Source organism: Aptenodytes patagonicus, chromosome 2 (assembly GCF_965638725.1).
Source record: "Aptenodytes patagonicus chromosome 2, bAptPat1.pri.cur, whole genome shotgun sequence".
NCBI lineage: Eukaryota > Metazoa > Chordata > Aves > Sphenisciformes > Spheniscidae > Aptenodytes > Aptenodytes patagonicus.
Window position 1 is genome coordinate 84,079,252 of NC_134950.1, and position 20,763 is coordinate 84,100,014.

General features: G+C 45.3%; 1 protein-coding gene across 1 annotated transcript in view; it reads right to left on the bottom strand.

Annotated features, from left to right (window-relative positions):
- The window catches only part of ANKH (ANKH inorganic pyrophosphate transport regulator), a 110,273-nt gene extending 98,747 nt beyond the window's left edge, over positions 1-11,526 (bottom strand). Inside the window, exon 1 of the mRNA XM_076330361.1 lies at positions 11,315-11,526. Coding sequence (XP_076186476.1) covers positions 11,315-11,410 — 96 coding nt within the window. The 5' untranslated portion in view covers positions 11,411-11,526. The remainder of the gene's footprint in view (positions 1-11,314) is intronic.
- Positions 11,527-20,763: the final 9,237 nt, after the last annotated feature.

Here is a 20,763-nt window from a genome sequence, read left to right on the forward strand (position 1 = left end):
AAAGGCAGTCTCCTGCTCACAACACACTATGTACATGTGCATGTCTATGTGTGCACCTTTTGTATTAGAGAAGTACTTGAAAATTGTATTTACCTGTGGCAAACAGAAAGCATTTTGTGGATGACTACCTTTGGTGTCGCAAGGATCTGAAAAATGTTTTGTGGTTTGGACTTCCTTTCTCTTTTAAAGCAAATGCTTAAGATTGCGAAATTGTTACACCCCAACATAAACACAGGGGAAGCTGACAGTGCTGTCATACTATATTTGGAGCCCCACATTACCAATTGTTTTGTACTACTGAAGTGCAGAGAAAAATGACCAGAGATGTCCCCGTGACTGTACAAAACCAAGGACAACTGGGGTTATTTTGATGGGCTCCAAAAAACTACGAGCAAGAGAGGACAAAAATTAAAATTCAATGAAGAGGGTGATCCAAATACTCAGATTGGAAGATTTATTCTCCATCGCCTGTGAGGCAGCCCATAGGCTGTGCAAATGGGGAAAAACAGCTGCCCTTCCAAGTACATCACCCGGTATGTTCACTTCTGCCAGGCAGAGTCAGTGGCTGGTTTGAACTCATCTCCTTAGCTGACCTCTTGGGCTCAAGTTTGCGAATAATCCTAGCGTTCAAAGTCATCTTCAAAATGCCACAGTGGGGGAGGAAGTGGGATGGACTGATGGAGTAAGTTACAAAAGCTAGTAACAGGATGAGGGCGAAATGGATGGGCTCCCTGGTAGCAATTAGGCTGAGGGGCTGCATTGCAGGCTCCAGCCTGGTGACAAAGCCACGTGGTGACAAAGCCACGTGGATATCTGTGAACTAAACCGCTCCAGCACCCATGGGACAACCAAGCAAAACAAAGGATGTGCAGAACTGAACTGGAAAGACGGTAAGGGTGTAGGTCTGGGCGTGCACTTTATGGCGTCGCAGGACCTGAAACGCCCCCTGTGCTTGCCGAGTCTCATCTCATAGCAGCTATGCCTTTAAGCCCTTTAAAAAACTCAGCAAGCCTCCATTTGAAAGCAGAATTAAGATCTCCCTTACTTCCAGGCTGAGGACATCTCAACACTCCACTACGCTCATACGGGAAAGGACCTTGTATTTTGATAAGCTCATATCATTTGGGTTTTTCCTCCTCAGCTCTGCTGGGAGACCCCAGCACTACGTCTCTAAAATGAGCAAGACGGGTTTCACAGTCGATACTTTTATTAGCTAGGTAACTCTGGCTTCTCTCCCTAGCAAGTGCTCTCTGTACACTGAACCGAGTAGGCGTCGTGTGAAAAACAGGCGGCTGCAAGACAACTGTTTAATACTAGAAATTCTGCACCTCTGAGTTGTGTTTTTGGTATATCTTACATTAGTATGTACAATTTAATAGGAAGAGGTCATGCTAACAGGCCATAACTACACTACCCTTCTAGATTGCACTGCCTTTGCTAGATTGCACTGCCTTTGAGGAGCACATAGTTCCCAAGCTGCTCGTCTCCCTCACCAGAAGACGTGGTCTTCAGGTTTGACCCACCATGTACAGCATTTTACATTGATCACAACGCTCTCTGCTTTCGGTGACTCACTGAATTTGAGCCTATGTAAAACACCACCACCACCTAATGCCACCTAAAGCACAGCACTCTTCATGCCAACACATTTTAAAAAGAAGTAATGTGTGAGAGGGAACGATTCCTGCTTTTTACTTGGAAAATCATGTGAAAACCTTTTCAGTCTAAATTGTGTTTAACTGCCCCAATTTCTCTCGTTGCTCCTGGCCACGTTCTCCTTCATGGCAGTGACCTAGCTAACCCCATTTCCATGACCACATGACTTCATGACCACATGGCAGTTCATATAACTGCAGACAGTTATCAAATTCCCTTTTTTGTCCAAGCTATACATGCTTCATTTCTATAATCTTTCCTCTTACGTAACTGACATTTTTTCCCCTCTCACCAGAACCGAAAATGTGAAATGTCTTCCTGGCCGGTAATGCTGCTAACTATTTGTTTTCTTCTCAAATGGGCTAAACGCTTTTTAATTGGTAAGATGCTGACAGAGGAAATGGTAAGGATGGACTTGTGCACGAGTCTGTCTTTCATCTGCAGGACAGCAGATTTGAGATCAAAGGCTGCCAAGTTCTTGGAGCACGCTGGTATGCTGCGGCAAGGAAAAGTCTTCGCAAAGAGGGGGGGGAGCTGCTGGAGGTGGATCACAGCTACCTCACCTTAGCTGGCCATGGCTGCCGGAACAGCAGCTGCCGCTCACTGACAGAGAGGATAGGCAAATAAGATATTGGTCACCGATATGCAGCAGAATGAAAGAGGGGTAACACGGTGTGAGTAGGAAGCGAACAGGAAAAAAGAGTCTAATAAAATCTAAATATAAAGCCTGCATTTTCAGGGAAGTAAATGTCAAATACTGTCATCAAAAAAACCAGGGCAAGAACAGTGGGTGCAGTGTGGTTGCACCCCTTATACCTACACACACTGAGCATCTGGCTCAATGAAGGAAAAACAACAGCCCCAGCTGGCATGCGTCAACACTTACTTTGGCCAGAGTAGGTCAAAGCCGTGCAGGCACAAGGATCTAAGGCCAGCACACGAAAGCTCAGGTATGGCCTGCATCTGACTTCATTCACTAATTTAAGTACGAAACACAGGTAAGAAGCCAGGAAGACAGACCGTCTCCTTGCCAAAAGCCTTTCAAATGTATTTGTCAGCAAACGTACTAGCATGTGCTTTGGTGCAGTGAGCTTTCAGCCCCACAGAACCCCGTACCTTAGGGAATATTTACAAGGAGTTGGAGACAGGTAACTAAAAAAATGTAAACGCAAACACGCTCTCCAGCTTGTATGGATGTGAATTTTCTCTGCGTCTTCACTGGAAAATTTTCTGGGCTCTGAAAATTGAAAAAGGTTGGAAACAATCGCCTTAGCGATCCGATAGCAATGCAAAAAAGCTACGTGAAGCAAATAACTTGAAAATAAGTTGCGTCTTGCAGTTTATTTGCTTCCCACACCAGAAGCTGAACTCTTGCTGAACCACTACCTCAGTAAAGCAAACTGGGCATGCTGGGCAACAGTGACGAACCCTTCTCCAACAGTAATACTCCTGCCACATCAGAAATAGTGAATTTTTTGCATCATCTTGGGGAAAATAATTAAATTGGCACTTGAGATGTCATGCCATTGTAGCACTTATTTTTTAACAGATTGCTCTTGACTCTCCAGTATTTTTCCTTTGTCCTTTTCTAGAATGCTCTTGAAGAGGGTATGGAAATCAATTGTGTGTTTGCAAATAACAATGCTGTACTTCAGCCCTCTTTGGAACCAAAGGCGTGTTTACACCTGGAATTATTCTTAGTTAATGTTTCATGCAGGCACTTTTATTCTGTACTACATCAGAAAGGAACTAATCAAGAAAAAACTGCATATGCAGACAAACTCTAAAGCAGGGTAGCAAAGTTCTGTGGAAAATCTGAAAGAGAAGCGGTATCATAGAGGAGACAGAAGTTGGAGAACTGCAGAGCTTTGCTGTTTCAGACACTGAAGTTTATGGGTCATTTAGGTCTCCTGTTCTTATGGCGGTTCTTTCTTAATTCTCCAGCTAATGGTTATCTGAAAAGGCAAGCGGCTGTGTCTAAAGCTGTAGCTACAACAGTATCATGTCAGTAGAAAATCAAGCAAGCAGAAGGAAGCGTAATCTGATGATCTAATTGAATATTAACACTCCTGTTTCCCTCTCCCCAAAATCCACAGGTTTCCAAGTACAAATAGGATGAGGTACCAATAGCTAGTTAGATTAGCTTGTTAAAATCTAAGGTCATTACAAATTTTCCATATTTTTTTTTTTAAGAAACACATGTTCTGATATGCCATTTAAACTGGAATTGAGCTCAGCAGTAATATATATGTTATTTAAAAACATCACAGATTTCTGAAAGTGGCTACAAAGCAAAATCTGTTGGAATTGCTCAGTTTTATGCACCGTGGTTTCTGCGTGAGCTGGCAGATATGTTTAAATTTTCTATTTATACAGCAACTTACATCCATGTTTTACAAACATGAAGGAATAAACTTTGTAACTGCCTTGCGAAACACATCACTATTTTAGAACTGACAAAATCCGCACAAAGAGAGAGATAAACGTCTTGCCTAGGATCAAGATAAGAAGTCAATTAATAGCTAGAATCTGCACTTTCAGAGCTGGAGCCTTGCGTATATGCCTTCTTCGCATATAAAAAGTCACTTATCTTCAGTCATAAGATCGGTCATGTCATATAAGCCTTTGTATACAACCAAGTTCACGCAGCAGCAAAATGAGCGAAGATTAAATAGAAATCAGTTCAGACCAAATCAAATGCAAAGGAAAATTAGCTTTCTTGGTTTTGTGAAAATGCAACCAAAAGAAATGAACAAGAAAACCCCTAAAACAAATCAAATGGTCAGTTCAACTCAAAACCAGAAGTTTTACTTTGGGGGTTCCTCTCCAGGATGCAAAATACGGTGGTTCAAACCCCCTTCAAAATTTCAATTTTGAACCTACGTTTTAAAATTAGGCTCGGAGTATTTTCATCTCTCCTTCCTGATGCTGTCTTAGTCTACTAGATTTTCACTGGCGTAGGGAGGAGAACCCAATTCCCCTGCCTCTAAAATAAGCACGAGAAGTACTCAGCTACCACGTGACCCTTTTGCAGTGGATATGCAGTGATATTACGACTGGAGTATCTCCAGAGAGAGCCCTTCACCCTAGACACTGGGACTCGGGACTGCTCAGCGAAGTGGTAAATACACCTGGTCTCCCACCGCATCGCTTACTCTTCTGGTAGGGAGAATCATTTCCACCCCACAGACCTAAAAGTTTTATTTTCAAACAACCCACTGGACAAATATCATCTGAACTCACAATTCTGACATGAATTAAGCTACTTCAGAAAAAAATAAGTGGTCGGTTGGTGCTGTGCAGGGTTGCTTCTCCCTCCCTCCTTCCATCCCTTCCTGGAAATAGGCTCTCTCTGCAGTTACGTAGCTAGCCAACTACTTCAGACATGCTTAACGGGTATCATCAAGTACAAAACCTGCCAGTTCTCAACAATGAAGCGTAAGAAAGTTCAGAGAAGTCCTTACAGCCGTGCTGACACAGCCATGGGGGGTGGGAGGCAATGGGAGTGGGAAGCGGGGAACTGGAGGAGTTTGTGAAGGAAGGAGAGGGTAGGATGAAAAAAGAGAAGGTACTGACAAATGAGGCGTGGCACAGATCCTAGCTCTGGAGTGTATATTTTACACTATGGCAACATGGAGCACTACAAGGGATGGACTCCTCATTTCATAGGTTCATTCTCATGATTTCTAGTATCATCTGAAATCTTCAGTGGTGATAGCCCCACAGCTCTTCATAATCTGTTTATTTTGTACCTTATGTGCTATAAAATGCAAATATATATTGGTTTAGCTGCTGGGAGTACGTGTCTTTGTTACCTTTAAGAACACTAACGCATTGCTGAGATTTGGCTTTTATCTGCAAATGTTTTATGAGATCTTTGACTTCTTCCCAGATCTCAGCGTGCATTACTTGCTGTGAAATTCCAGCAAATGCTCTGTGTGACTGGTGAATGCAATGCCTGGTATCTAATGCCTGCTGCAACTAATGTAGACATATAAGCCTAATATAATCACTTGTGTAGTCTCAAGAATTGTCCGTGTGGTCTACAGGCCACTTAGCACTGGCTTGAAAACCCCCAGTGCAGACGACTATTTAGGAGTTAAGGCTGTAGGGCTCAAGCTGGCATGCAAAAGGAAGTAAAGCCGCGTTCCTTAGAAGAAGAAACTCTCTGGAGTCAGTACTGAGGTACAAATCCCGAAAATTACTACTTCAGGTGTGTGCGGTTCAGTTTTCAATCCTTCATATAAGATCTCACTCGGATTTTCTCACTCCAACAGGGAAGTTGGATGTATTTCACTGATCTTGCCTAGCCGCTTCCCTGACTATTTGGCTTCTGAATCCTGCAGGAGAAACAAATTCCTTCAAAATATTACCACTGAAACTTAAGAAAAGATAAAAATTCTGTTGACAGCATACTCTGTAGATGTTTGCTTCTTCAACACAATTTCATCTAAATTTAATTTAAAATGCTGTATAGTTCACATTAATTTAAAACAAATAGGGCACTTCCATCAATGTACCATACTAATAATGTGGATGTGGTAATAACATACAGTCACGGTCTACACTAATTGTAAGAGCTTGCCAGCTTTCTTGTTTATATGGTACTAAAGTCCTACACGATTTAAATGAGTCCCTGACCTCTCACAATAGCAGTAACAGGAGTACTTTGCACTCATACAGCACTTTTCATCTCCGAGCGCTTCTGACACATGAATTTTCATTACATCTCTGTGACACACAGGTAGGCGCCTAGGCACACTTCAAAGGCAGGGGAACTGTGCCATGGAAAGGTTACGCAACTTGGCCCAAATCCCCGGGGAACAGCCAAGAATGTGAACTCTCCCATTGCTCGCTCTGAACGTCCAAACAACACCACTTCCCCCAAAAATGAGCTTCATAAAGCATTAATCAAAATGTTTAACCCCCTACTAAGTTTGCAAATGGCACGGGCAGACGATAAGCTCACTAATTCTTTTTGATACATTATTCATGACTTGTTCTCCTTTTCTGGCAACGCTTTTTTTCTTAAGGAAAAAAAAACAACAGTCAAATACAGGAAGAAAGCAGTTTGTTTTTCAAGCAATTGTTGCAAAATACTTTGGAATCCAAAATGTTTAGCACTTCCTTTACGGCTGGCCTGTTTGATCCCAACCACTACCCTGCGCGGGACGTATGGCAATTTCGCTGCAGGACCGGAGCACCCGAGTGACCTCAGGAGAAAGCGGCAGCAGGACTCTGCTTGCTCGGTTTTAGTTTCCAAGGACCTGCAAGCCGCTGAACAACATTATGTCTGCATACCTAACAGTTAAGTTGGCAAATAAAACTGCCCAACCAACAACTAGTGACAGCAATTGAAACTAATGATTCAGGGGCTGGCCATATGATAGCTAGAAAGGAAAAAAAAAAACAACAACTCCTACTGTTCCCGCTGATAATTAAGGGACGAAGAGTTCAAAACGTCGCTCTCCGCCTGGCCTTTGCCATCCCGTGAGCAGCAGAGAGAGTTACCAGCCACATTTGCTAATTGTATTTAACACTGCCCAGGGCTGATTTGGCACTTCTGAGAGTCAGTGAACTAACGCGCACCTCAGTTTTCCCCCCTTTATAATAATGCTAATGCAAATGTACACATACATTACAAATCAGGCCACCACAATATACGTGAGCAGCTCTGAAACTGTGTTAAAAGGAAAACTGATGTGGGTGGTGACAGATTTTTGAGCGCACGGGGCAACAAAGGTATTATTTGCTGGGTGAGTCGTTTGAGGTTGTGTTGCGCTCCATCACATGGGAGCAGTTTATTTATTTCCAAGCAAATACGTCCAACAACGTTTTTCACAGGAGCTGGGATTTTTAATGCAAACTCTGCTCTCCAACAGCTGAGCTCTAAATAAAACACTAATTATTGTGAAACTCAGGATAAGGTGTTGAGAGTCGAATACTCTCACCAGCAGAGCGAAAGGGAGAATCTCTCTTCTGGTGGTAAGTGTTAATCTCTTGGGATGAAAATGCTCTGTTGTGCATATTTGTATGTGCATGCATGTACCTAGAGAAAAATAAATAAATAAATAAATAGACGTGTGCGCACACACACGCTCACACACACGTACTTTTGTGGAGAAGGAACATTCTGCCAAAATATTTGGGACTATTTTCCTGAAGGCCTTACTCTAAGAAGAAAGCTATGTAGTATTTTATTGCATAAAAGCTATGTAGTACTGTAAATAAATTGTAAGGGAAATGCGTTGAAGAAGGAAATCATGGAAATAGGTTAGAAATGGTTTATTTCTCTAATCTTCTGCTAATTTACCTGGTCATGTATCAGGACTACCTTTATCAGTGGTGGTGGTGGGGGAATCCTGTATTTGTCCAAGAAGATTTTATGAGGTGAACAGATGAGGTTAGCTCACTAGATTGGAGTAACTCTGTAATATAGCCTTGTCCTAAAGTGTTACTGGATTAGGGTCCAAAGGTCAAGAGGAGGCTCTTCACTAGGTATAGTGGTCCTGGAAGTGACTGCAGATGAGCTTGTTAGTTCTTATGAGCATTGCTCCAGCACTTTTTACTTCCTACAAACTAAACAGACTTGTCATAGAAAACATCTCATATGGGGCAAGGGTGACAGTCATAAACTATGTTCTGCAAATATTCTCTAGCCTTGCTGTACATTTCCCTTAAAGTAGCAAGAGATCTAGAGACAGCCACATACCAAGGATCTGGCAATTTCCTAGTGATGTTTGCTACTGAATAAAACTATTCAACGCCCAGAAAAGCCTCTCGAGATAAAAAAAAAAGGTGAGATTCTCTTTGTTTCTCACTTTCAATCTCAGGTACCTAATAGTATTAGGTTTTGTTAAAAAGGCTCTGCTTTGAACACTCTGCTTCCAAATACTCTCCCCACTTCAGAGAGCAATGTATGAATGCGACACATCGAAAGGGTTTATGACTTAGAACATTTCTTAAACACCCCTTCTTCCCTGGTCAGGCAAGGTCCATTCTCTCCTCATTTTTTACAGTCATCTCTTACTTCTGACCTATAGTTCTCCTGTCTCTTTACAGTATTGTCCAGAGTGGGTAACACTACTTCATGCAAATTTTACTTCCCTTACCATTCTTAGAAATCTTTTTTATCTGCAGCATACATTCACAGAAGGAGGTACGGCAGCCTTCTCAGAGCTATCTGTTGGCACACCCATTCTTCTATGTTACTTCCATTCAGCCCTGTCATTAAAATTACTACAATTTTGGAGAGCAGAAAGGTGACTGGCTCAGCAAGTCAGTATATTTTCAGCCACACAAGTCCAACAGTAACGTCCTACAAGTGTAAAAAATAACTTCCTGTATTATATACAGGAAAATAAAATCCCTGTCCTTTTGTCTGTAAGAGGATCTCTTCAGACCTGGAGTAACTTTGTCCCTGCCTCGGTTTCCTGATTTCCATGTAGGCAAGTCTCTCACTAGGCTGGTACAAAAAGCATCTTTTCAGCTCCCACTCCAGAGCTGGGGTCTTCTGCAGGAGTCTCCCTGCTCGCTAGATTTCTCCCTTTTCAATTAAGCGCCTCCCCAGGCTGCCATCTGAGATGGGATAACCCCAACTCTCCTGGAGGGCCAATCCTGTGACTTGGCTATCAAATAAAACACATTTTCTGAGATATTTTGTCCCTAAAGCTGTCAAAGTTGGTTAGATAAGTGCTTACATGTATCATCCACACGTTAACATCCCTCCTGTGTCACTGGTACCCAGCCAGACAGAAGGCCCCTCACTTATAAAATTGTAATCTCTTGCTTGCTAATTTTTGTAATCCTGGTCTGGAGCACACTGAAGTCAAGGGGATGTTATTTATGGGCTGACATGGATTCTGAATCGAGCTGACCTTGTGTGAAGCAAACTGTATACACGCACCTGTCATACTCAGTTTGCTGAGTGAGCTGCTTTCAATTTAACTTCTGCTGTATGTTATTAATGTGGCACAGTTATTAGCATTTAAATCACCTTTTCCCTTGTCATTTCTATCTTTAGTTTTCCCTTCCCCCCCCAGTATGATTTATAGAAGACTGACTTAGTAGGAAAGTATGTAGTTGTTAGACAAGGATGGAATTGCATTTTTTAGTATCACGGCTTATTTAAATTTAAAGGACTAGGAAGCAAAATGCGATTAACACAGCCATGACAAACATATGATTAATGTTAGCTATTTTTTCCCACTGTAATATTTTTCCTTTCACTTTCTTCTTTACAAACGGGTGAAAGTACCCACTAATTTTCTGGTATCTTTGCTCAAGGAGCATGGGAGCAAGTGCCTATTCTGCTTAGAAAACAAGAGCTTCTCAGCAAAATTGAGTGACTTACGACAAAGATAAAAGCTATTTGAGATGCAATACTTACTGTGGCTGCCCAGCTTAACACTCGTGAGTAAGTATTAGTGTATAGCGTCCTACTAAAAATGTAATGATAGGCTATCGTCAGCACTACATAGTGCAGCCTGACACCAGACCGAGGCCTTACCTGTCATAAATACCAAAACAAGAGAGCAGAGATTTCCCCACACCACAGTGCTGTGGCAAACAAGCACCCTGCGTGGAAAGCTCGGGCAAAGGAGGAGTGGGTACGTCGAGCACAAAACATGTTTTTAGTGCAAACGCAGCAAGCGGGGATTAGGGGGACGAAGCAGGAGGGCTGCACGTAAGGGAGACTGACAGCGAGTCAGGGGACACCGGGGCATTTTCTTAGTGCCCAGGAGAGGGAACAGCCTTAGGTCACCGATACCGCTAGGGAATTTCAGCAGGGCTGAAGTGCACAGATCCGTTCACGGATGAAGTATGGTGGCAGCAGCTCCTCTCGCTGTGCCCCGATCTTTCCAGGCTTCTGCCCTGTGGCCATCACCGCGGACTCCCGGCTCACAAAACACCGGCCGAGAAAGGGGCGCAGCCAGAGGTTCACCTGCCCGGAGCCCCGCCGCGAAGCCGCCCCCTCACCGAGGGGATGCGGAGCGGCTCGCCGCCGGGCTGCCACCCTCCTCCCGGGATGCCGCGGCGGGGACTGCTGGCGGCGGGGGCCGCGCCGCTGCGGCAGCGCGGCGGGGCGGGGGCGCGGGGGGCCGCGGCGCCCCCGGTTAGCGGCCGGCGCGGGCGGTCGGCGGCAGCGGGGCCTCCCTCCCCGCGCCCCGCTCCAGCACGCCGGGTCCCCGGGCTGAGCCGGCCGCCGCCGAGCTGCGCTGCACTGCGCTAGGGCTGCTGCACCTGAGCAGCCGTGTCAGCGGGGGGAATAAACCAAAACCGACCCCCGGCAAACGCATTATGTAATTTCAGATTACATAATCCTAAAATACAAGGGGGGAAGAAAAGAAAAAAAAACACAAAACAACCCAAAACGCGCCGTCCTTCCCCGCGCATCTAGCGGGGTGCCGAGCAGCCCCTGCTCTCGGGCCGCCGCCGGGGCACGCACGGCGGCACCGGCCGCCCGCCGCCCCCAACGGCGCAGGGGCCGCCGTCCCCGCCCGCCGCGATGCGCCGGGGGAGGACGGCGGGGCCCGGCCCGGCACGGCCCGGCAGGGCCCGGCCCGCCTCTCCTTCCCTTCCCCGCGGAGACGCCGAGCCCCGCCGGCGCGGCCCTGCGGACGGGCAAGGGTCGCCCCCGGGGGAGGCGCTGCCTTACCTGCTCCCCGAAGTCGATGGCGATGTTGGTGATGCCGAGAGGGACCAGGAACCGGATCAGGGGCCAGTAGTTAGTGAGCGCTGGAAATTTCACCATAGTCCCAGCTGCGCGGTGACCCCCAGCGCATCTGCCGCGGCAGGAGACGGCGCAGGAGGACGGCGTGGGGGGGAGAAGGATGAAAGGGCAAAGGAGGAGGGTGCGTGCGTGTCCCTGTGCGTGTGTGCGAGCGGGTGGGGGGGGGGGGGGGGGTAAGGGCGAGGGAGAGGAGCAGCAGAGCCCCCTAAAAATAGAGCAGCCGGGGGAGCGGGTGGGGGGCCGGTCACTCCCTGCCCGGCGCGGCTCGGCCCTGGCGGGTGCTGGCTGGGCGGCGGGGCGCGCTGTGCTGCCGCCTTAGCAGGAGACCCGAGAGATCAAGTCCATCCCCGCCGCCCTCCTCCCACACAACAATGATCCGCCGCCGCCGCTGCCGCCGCCGCCGCCGGAAAAAAAAAGAGGAGGGACACCGCCGCCAGCCACTCGTGCGGGCAGCGCTGCCATCCTCGGGGCGCGGGGGCCAGGGGAAGGGCCGGGCCGGGGCCTCCCCCCCGCCTGACGCTCGCCGGCGGCGGGGCGACGGCCGCGGCGCCGCGCAGGAAAACGCCGCCCTCCTCCCCGCCGCCGCCGCGGGTCCGGCGCAGGCCGCGGGGCCGCGGTGCGGGGCCGGGCGCCGCCGGCGGCGGAGGTCCCCGCGCGGGTCGGCGAGGCGCGGTGCGGGGCCGGCGGCGGTGCGGGGCCGGCGGCGGTGCGGCGGGGCCCAGCGGCTGGGCGCCGCTCCCCGGCGCGGGCTGCCGGAGCACGTGGGTTTGACACACGCTCGGCAGACGGGCCGGCTGGCGGCGGCGGCGGGGGAAAGAGCGGCACCGAGCGGCTCCTCCTGACGCCGGAGCGGCCGCGCTGCGCCCCCCGCCCGCGGCGGCGGCGGCGGCGGGGCCGAGGGGCGGCGGCCGGGCAGGGCACCTGTCCGACCCCCCCCCCCCCGCGCTAGGTCCCGCTGGTCGCAGTGCCCCCCCCCCCCCCCCCCGTGTGCGTGACCCTCGCCCTCCTCATGCAGGCAGGGGGAGAGGAAGGCCTTTCCTGGCGGTGGGCTTCGGGCCTCGTGCAGGGGCACTTGTGGCGCTACAGGGAAGGTGGGGGTCCTTAACGGGGCATTAACCAAGATGTCTGACCCACGGCTTTTCTTCTGGTCAAACACCCAAAACAAATAAATGGTGAACGTTTGCCAATGCAACCACCTCGTTTTTCAAAGTCTATCCCCGAGTCCTGGACAAGGGAATGTGTTCGTGGCCCCAAGGCAGCTTGCAGGAGGGTCCTCCCTGGCTGGGAGCACAGGCTGCTTTCTGACCCACGGCCTTGACAAACCGTGAGGTTCTGTCAGCCTAAGGGGTGGGGGAAAGAACAAAGAAGAAAGCAACCCCCTTCTGAACGCGTTGTGGAAGCTACTCAACATTTTCAAACTTGCAGGGGGGGTCGGGGTTTTGTTGTAATTGGGTTTCTCTGGGGCATTTAGGTTTGTTGTGTCACCTTCACCTTGCCTCCTTCAAGGAGGGTTGGCAAATATTTCGGGAAGGTGGAAGCCCTGTGAGAAATCAGGTGTCTGTATCTGATCCTCAGAGGAGCAGTGGCCGGCAGAGGAGTGGTGGACAGCCTTCCTCACCCAAAGTCTCCCGTACTAAAATGTTCCTGTAGCCAAGAGCCGTTCCACATATTTTGGAGAGTCAACAGGAGGTGAGCTCTGAAAATCCTTGACAGGCAGATGAGAGGCTGTGGCGTGGGGTTGGAGTGGGAGAGCCCCTGGTTCCCGGGGTGACTTGGCAAAGTCAGCCGCAGCTGTTGCTGGAGGTTTTTTCCCTCCTACAGCTGGAGTTAGTCTCGCCTAGCAGCCCTTAAGCTGGTACAGCCATACTTGTGGGCACACAGGAGCAAACTCAAACGCTTACGAGCATGCAAACTTGCTTTCGTCCTGTAGATCACTTAAAATGTCACGGGCATGGTGTCCTGGGGATGATGGAGTGGAGCAGTGCAAAGCAGGAAAGGACAATAAACTGAGAAGAGGGGAGCAGGAGTTGTTTGTGATTGCCTAAGAATGTCTTTGAATTAGCAGCGCCAAATCTTCATCATCCTAAGGAAGATCTAATCATCTCCAGATGGGCCAGTGGTTGGTCCATCGGACAGCTTCAAACCGCATCCGCGATGGGGAACGTTCGGTCTCCAACCAGCCAGACTAAAGTTGGACTGAAGTAGAAACGCTCATGTAGATGCAGGGGCTTTACGCCAGCTGCCTTGTTTTACTTGTTCACCTGCATGGAGCTGGATCACCTGCCAATTTAGACACAGCCTGTGTGTATGCTTATGTGTAAGTTGCAGATCTGCATAGTAGGTCCCTTTCTTTGAAGCAGGTCTCATGGCTTTTGAAGACAAGGCTGGATATATTTCAAAGCGTTAATTCAATATTAAATTCTGTCTTCCTGAGACTGTATTTGGTTTTAGATAACTGTATTGCCAGTAACTAATTTCTTCCTGATAGGACTATATTTTATTGGCAGTGAGGTCATTCCTCCTTGCCATGGGTCTGAGAACAACTTACAGCTGAAATTATGGAAGAATATTGTTTACAGCTCTGTGTTTTTACGTATTTTCTCAGTAAAGTGTCCCTATTTTGTTTCAGTTTAGAGGGATTATTTTTTTTAGGGGGAAGAAACCTTTAGTCCTGTTCTTGAGTCAGAGAAAAGTAAAAGGGAAGCCCCGAAGCCACTTGTAAATACATGATTTTAACTTGCCATTTGAAATTTTCAGGTGAGCTGATGTTTGAGGACTACCTCCTCTCATTCCTGGCAAAACCAAGCCACCACAAAATTAAAGCTTCCTGAATCAAAACATTTGGACACTGAGCATGTGGCTCACAGTGCTAACTATAAAACATACATAGTGATTTATTACTTTGTCACAAAGTTATGTTCAGTCCTGGAAACACTGAGACACCTGAGTAGTTTAATGGAGTATAAGAGAAGCATTTCCTTTTGGGGGTTTGTTACGCGTTCATAAGGTAGTTGATACTTTTTAACTCTGGTAGATAATGAATCAGGCCCCTTACATCTGTAATTAATTTCCACCTGATCGGTCACTTGAGAGCTCTGATTAACTTTTTATCTTCCTGCTGCCCAAAGCAATAGTGCAGTTTTATTTTAAGAGTAGTTTACATTTTACTTCATAACATGTCCTGGAATGTCCTGGGAAAATGTTAACCTAACTGATGCTCTCTTGAGTCCCGTATATTAAAATCATTAAACTTATTTAATAAACTGTTAGGCTATGTTTTAAGTTTGTCTGTCTGCTTCCCATTCACGTCTTCTGTTTATGGGATGAATGTAGTTCTTGTGTGCTTCTCTCTCAGCCCAGGTCATATTTGCTCCTCAAATTCATTACAGAAACAAAATTGTCTTTGGAACCAAAGAACAAGGATGGTTTCTCACATCTTGAAGTCAGTAGTTTGCTCAGCTGATGAGCTGCGGAAATAGGTCATTTTAGCTGTCTTGGGCAAAAAGCAGTGATTAGTAATCATTTCCTTTCTAGCATATTTTCTGTTACATTACATTTCTTACTCATATACCAAACACTGTCTGTTTGTTTAATGGAATAAAAAAGACACAGAGAGGACAGCAGGAAATAATTAGACATAATCTCTCTGCTTTCGATAGAAAAATGATCTGGTCCAGGAGTATCTTGGATGGAGGCATCTCACTGGAGCTGGAAGTCCGTATGGATCACATACAGTGCTGTAACGGGTTCCTCTGTGGTCTATTACAGTATAAATGACGAAATGTATCAGAAAACTCCCTTGTGCCTGGTAGCGAAATGTGTCTGTAATTGCTGCTTAAGCAAAAGTGTCAAAGTCTGAAGGTGTCCCCAGTAGCAGATCCTATCAGGGCAGTGCACGTTAGCTTTACTCACGCAGTCAGAAAACCAACGTGCGGATCAGCACGTGAGCTTTCACATGTGTTAGAGTCCCAGTCCTCTCCTGAACTTAAAGCAGGCCCCTCGCCACAACTACACGATGGTAATCTTGAGAGGACCCTGCTGTAGTATTGCCTTCCTTCAGAAAGATGCCCCTGTTTCCTTGATGAGGCTACTGCTAATTATCTGCTAAAGAAAACGTGTCTTGGTGTTGTTTTTTTTTAAATCACTGTGCTTGGTCTTTCCATCCCCAGTTGGCTATTTAGCTGTCACCCCTGCTTTGTTTGAGCTACTGGCTCTCTTCCAAGCCTTATACTTCTACATAGGATTTTTTTTTTTTTTTCTTATAGTCTAGCAATTGGGAAGCACTCATTGTATAAGGAATTCAAACTAGTGGATAACAAAATTTGTGAGCCAGTCGTTCCATAAGAGGACAGGTGAACTGGGTTTCCAAGCCTGCAGGATGGCCAATAATTCTGGTCTCTGAATGGCCTTGAGCTGGGAGAGAGCAAATGATGACTGTCTTTTCCTGTCTGTTATCTGACAAAGTGGAAGGACATCTCCATGGTCATGCTCTGCTTCTATCTTGAGTTATTCCTCTCCCTGCAACAGCTGCCTCTTGCAGACATAACTTTTAAGTTGGAACGGAGTCTGATGTGTATTTCCAGCTCGTTATACAACAATAATTAAAACAATAAGATTGTCATTTGAAAATGTTGTCAAACTATGACTGAATGTTACTGCAGGAATGCTCAGAATGTGGGTCTTGTGCACTTAGTGGAAAAATACTCATTCCTATTTAGTGTTGAGGAATAAAAAGCAAAAATCATCTACCCACTAATTTTTTTAGGGGACTGGCCAGACACAAAGCTTGGTTTTAAGGAATCTTCGTGACCCAGCTGAAGGTCCCCACCTTCCCTTGGGACCCCAGTTCTGCAGAAAGCCTGTTCCTAGGAAAAATGTACACTCAGCCTCTTCTTTTCCTGCAGGGCAAAGGAGAGATGTATGCACAAGGTTTTCTCTTCCTAGGTGTAAACTAAGCCTATGTCACTGCAATCACTGTGAGTTGTGCAGAAAGCCTTCATCTCAAAGGGTTGGTGGAACTCTCCATGTCTTACTCCTTATGCATCAGCCTTAGGATCAAGGGGCACTATGTTCTTGGGCTGTGTGCCTGGCCATGACTTCTAGGCTGTTGCGGTCCATAACTGGAAAGACTACAGAAATGCTGCAGAAAAAGTCTGTATATTTATATAACGTTTTATTCTGTGAATAGGTAGAGCTCAATTGAAAGATCAGAAAATAGCCAAAGGAATCAGGGTTGTCAGTCAGACAAGTGTCCAACTAATCCAATTCCAATTTAGCTTCAGCTCTGTATGAAGAATAAAAATGGTCTTTACAGTTATCCTATGTCCCCTCCCTAAGGCCAGTCTGCTCCGTCCGCAGCTGGCTTGTCATGTTAGATGATAAGGATGGTGCCCCTGCAGGAAGCCCATGACTTTCTTTTTTGGCTGGCACAAGTGCACTGGCAGCTTCAGGCAAAACTGTTTCTCAGCTGATGAAGCAGGAGAAGCTTCCTATTAATGCTTAATAGACCAAGATAAAAAGAATGTCGGTTTTCAGTGGCACAAGGAGACGCGGGTCACTCAGAAGTGCCTGACTCATTTTTCAGGTGAGAATCAAAGTGCTGTCCCTGGTCACCTGCAGCAGGGGACCAGTCCAGAACATGCCTTCTGCCACAGGGCATCCGGCGGTGTTGGCTCTTTACCCCCCGTCTTCACAACGGTGTCTGCTCCACCGCGCACTCAAGCTCACGGCCTGGGGTAATCCCAGCTGTATGCACGATTTGTCGTCCTGGAATTAATGGCCTGATTTGTCTTTTTGGGCTTGTGTTCTGAGTCCAAAACTGTATCTTCTTCTTCTGAGATGACATGAGGCATGTGACTCTGCAGCAGCTCCGAAACAAGGGAGCTGGTGGGAGCAGCTGGTCTCAAGCTGCAGGCTGCCGGCGGGGATGCGTAGTGATGCCCAACTGCAGCTCCACTCACTAAGGCGACGCTGTGCCATTTCTTAGCAGATTAATCCCAACGGCTCCTTTTTCAGCGCTGGAGTTGCATAAATGCCAATACTGCATTGCAGGAGGCTAACTGGACCAGGCTGTGCCAGAGTTAAAGATTTCTCTCTTTCAAGTGCTTGTAGTGTGGCATCTGCGATCCTGAGGGACTTTGGTGCTTATGAACCTTGTATGCCACAGAGGGGGTTGCATTGTCCTCACATCGGGCCTGAGGCTCCGGCATTGTTTCATGATCAGAGGGAGAGAAGCTTTCTCATCATCAAAGCAAACATATACAAATGTTGCGTTTCCTCAGCATGGGAGAAATTAAGTCTTTAAACATAGGGGACTTTTGTGTCGTGTGTAGGGTTTTACCTCCCCTAATTTCTAAATTACAGTTTAATGATTATAATATATGCATTCAAACATCTTGAAAGAAATGCAAATAATAATTTAAAATATTTTCCAGAACTTTTTTCTAGTTAATAAATTAAAATGTATTTATATGCTTAATAAACTTTGGTTTGCCTGGAATTCAGAATCCATTTTTTTATGTGCATTTGGCGTCTTTGCTGCAAGCATTAGGACATACTAGGACTTTCTGCAGCCTGTTTGCTTCTCACTAAAACATCTACGTGCAATATCATTTGCTGTGCTCTACATGAAATGTAATAAGCGCACAACCTTACCAATAATGTAAAGTTTCAAAGGTCAATCTTTATGGCTTTGTGTAGCATTAAAACAGTAATCAATATTAGACTGTAGCTGTCTGCAGAGATTATTGGTGTAGTCGAACACCATTTGACTAAAACTTGCAGGAGGTGGTGGTGAATTTGTGTTCCGAACTCCCATATTCTCTGTCCTTTTATGATGTTGAGCTCAGTAATTAGATTAATTGTTGAGAATATGTTTAAATGTTTCAGAAATATGCATTTATGAGCTTGCAATACTTCATCCTCTCCAGTTTCCTTCAGAAGGGGGTCAGTCTATCCTAATTATGGGTCTTGCCAAATATGGCTTCTGTGTTATTGCAGCAATCATAAAAATAGCCTCTGTACAGCACCTATAGTAAAGTAATGAGTAATCTAACGTATTTGTGAAAAGATAGTAATATGCAAATGCATAAGCATTATTTATTAGCGCTTGTATGACTGAAAATGCTATAGTATATGCATGCCTAAAGCCAGTATTCCCAGAACTTAAAAGTAGTAGTAAGTTTTATCTTTAAAATGTACAGTACTGCTCTTTGACATCTTAAGACACTGCTACTGTCTGGCCATCTAACTATAATAAAATTTTCTTATTTTAGAGAAATGAGATTTTGTTCCTGACTTCTTCTTGCCCACTGGGAGCTTGTAAGAAATATTTGCTTTTTGGAATGAGCATTCCGTACTTTTATGATAAGGACGTTATTCAAGAGGATACAAGGAGATGTTAAGATGCCAGGGCAGCCAATTTATGAAACTATACAAAAACACTTTTCAACTCTTTCATTGCCCTTGCTGCCTGCCAGACCCAACATGCTTTAGAAATCTGAGTTGTCCTCATGATGTGTGCTGCAACACCAGAAGTACCAAGGGCAAGAAATGCCCCTATTTTACAGACGGGCAAAACAGAGGGGAACAAACGGCTTGTCCAGGTTAGGCAGGGGGACATGTATCCCAGACCTGTAACTGACCCTTTTGCATCTTCTGATTTATTCAAGTTTTTCTGCTGAACCTAAATGAAGAAAAAAAGAAAAAGGATTGGTTCACAGACAAGGAGTCTAATCTGCCTAGTTTGTCAGTATTTAGAGAACAAGCAGAACTTTAAAGCCAAGTGTAGTCTGTTATTTGCATGTGGATAATGTCCTTATCCAAAGTCTCAGACATTTATTGTTCTTTTACAGATAAAGTTGTATCATTGTCTTCTCTTACAAAGAACTAAAAGAAGAAAAAAAGAACCAGCTTCATCTGAAAGTTGAAAATACTTCCTCCAAGGCCTGGATATTTTGGATTCTTAAAAAAAAAAGCAGCCTGTGTAATTGATAGAAGAATGTAAGCTGCTCTCACAACCTAATTAGTATCTTACATGACTTTTCAAAATGCTTACCCCTGAAAAATGGATTTGCCCTTGATCATCTCTCTCTATCCCTGCAAGATGTTCATCTCTTCTAATAAGGGAAGGATAGATACTGGATAAGTGAAGGAAGTCTGTTCAATTTTCGTTCCCTGGTTAGAGAGACAAAGTCAATACTGGCCTATCCAAACGAAGGCAGTCGGTGGATTGATGAAAAATAAATGGTAAAAATCTAAAAGTAATTCAACTCCAGCAATACAAAAATTCCTCTTTTTATACTATTTATAACTACCCAAAAAGGCAGGATGGTCAGGTCCTCTAAAAAGGAAGCAGTGATGGAGAAATGAAAGAATTCAATTTGCATGGCCCTTTAATATTGGAATTGCCTAGTAGCCAATAAATTTCAGGAGAAGATCTCTCAGTGATAAATTTTGTTATTTTGATCAAATGCTTTCCCCTATATAAAGATGAGTTTGAGATTTTAAAAAATTTCAAGTGCTTTCTTGCACTTACATTCAAACCCAGTATGAGAGCACCTGTAAACCGGTTAAAGGAATGTAGAAATCTTTTATTTCGCGAAGAATGCTGAATAACATAACTATTGGCATTTTTCCTGCTCCCAAAATTTTTGCTGTCATTTTTTTCTCTAGTTTCAAAACAGTATTATGATGGGACAGAAGAGACTAGGCACAGTACTGGCTGTCATTTGCATGTGGACATGAAATATCTTGAGTGGGATTCTCTCAAAATCCCCCTGCTTTCACTTCTGGAGATTTCATTAACAGGATTCACATCCTTTCTAGGACATGGAAAACTAAACGTTTTGAGTTAGGTTATCAAATTTTTCAATTGCTTACTTATTTTTTGGGTGCAGTGCAATCAGTTTGCTAATCCCCTCAGACTGCAGATTTATACTTATTGTCTAAACCAGGTGTATTTGTATCTGGATATAGTCAAAGAATTGTTTCTTGCATGCAGGTGGAATGAGACTCTATTAGCTGAACCACATTGTGCTAAGATAAGCCTAAAAAAAGAATGCTATGCCAGTCTTTTCTGCCTATGGGAATTCAGATTAACATGTTATTGTCTTAAATTGCAAGAAAGATTTGTCATATCCAACAGAATAAAACAGAATTAATCTATTCAGTTACTATTGAAAGTAAAAATTGTGTGCTGAATGGATTCCTTACTAAAACTGTCTAACAAGTGTGTTGTCTCAGTTGGTGATGAACCACAAGGAATTTGGTGTAGACAAGCTCCAGACTCACCAATGTATTCAGCAGCTGATCACTGAATTTTCCTTTCCTTTCTAGAAAAGAGCCTTCCAGCAATAAATAAATACTTTGAGAAG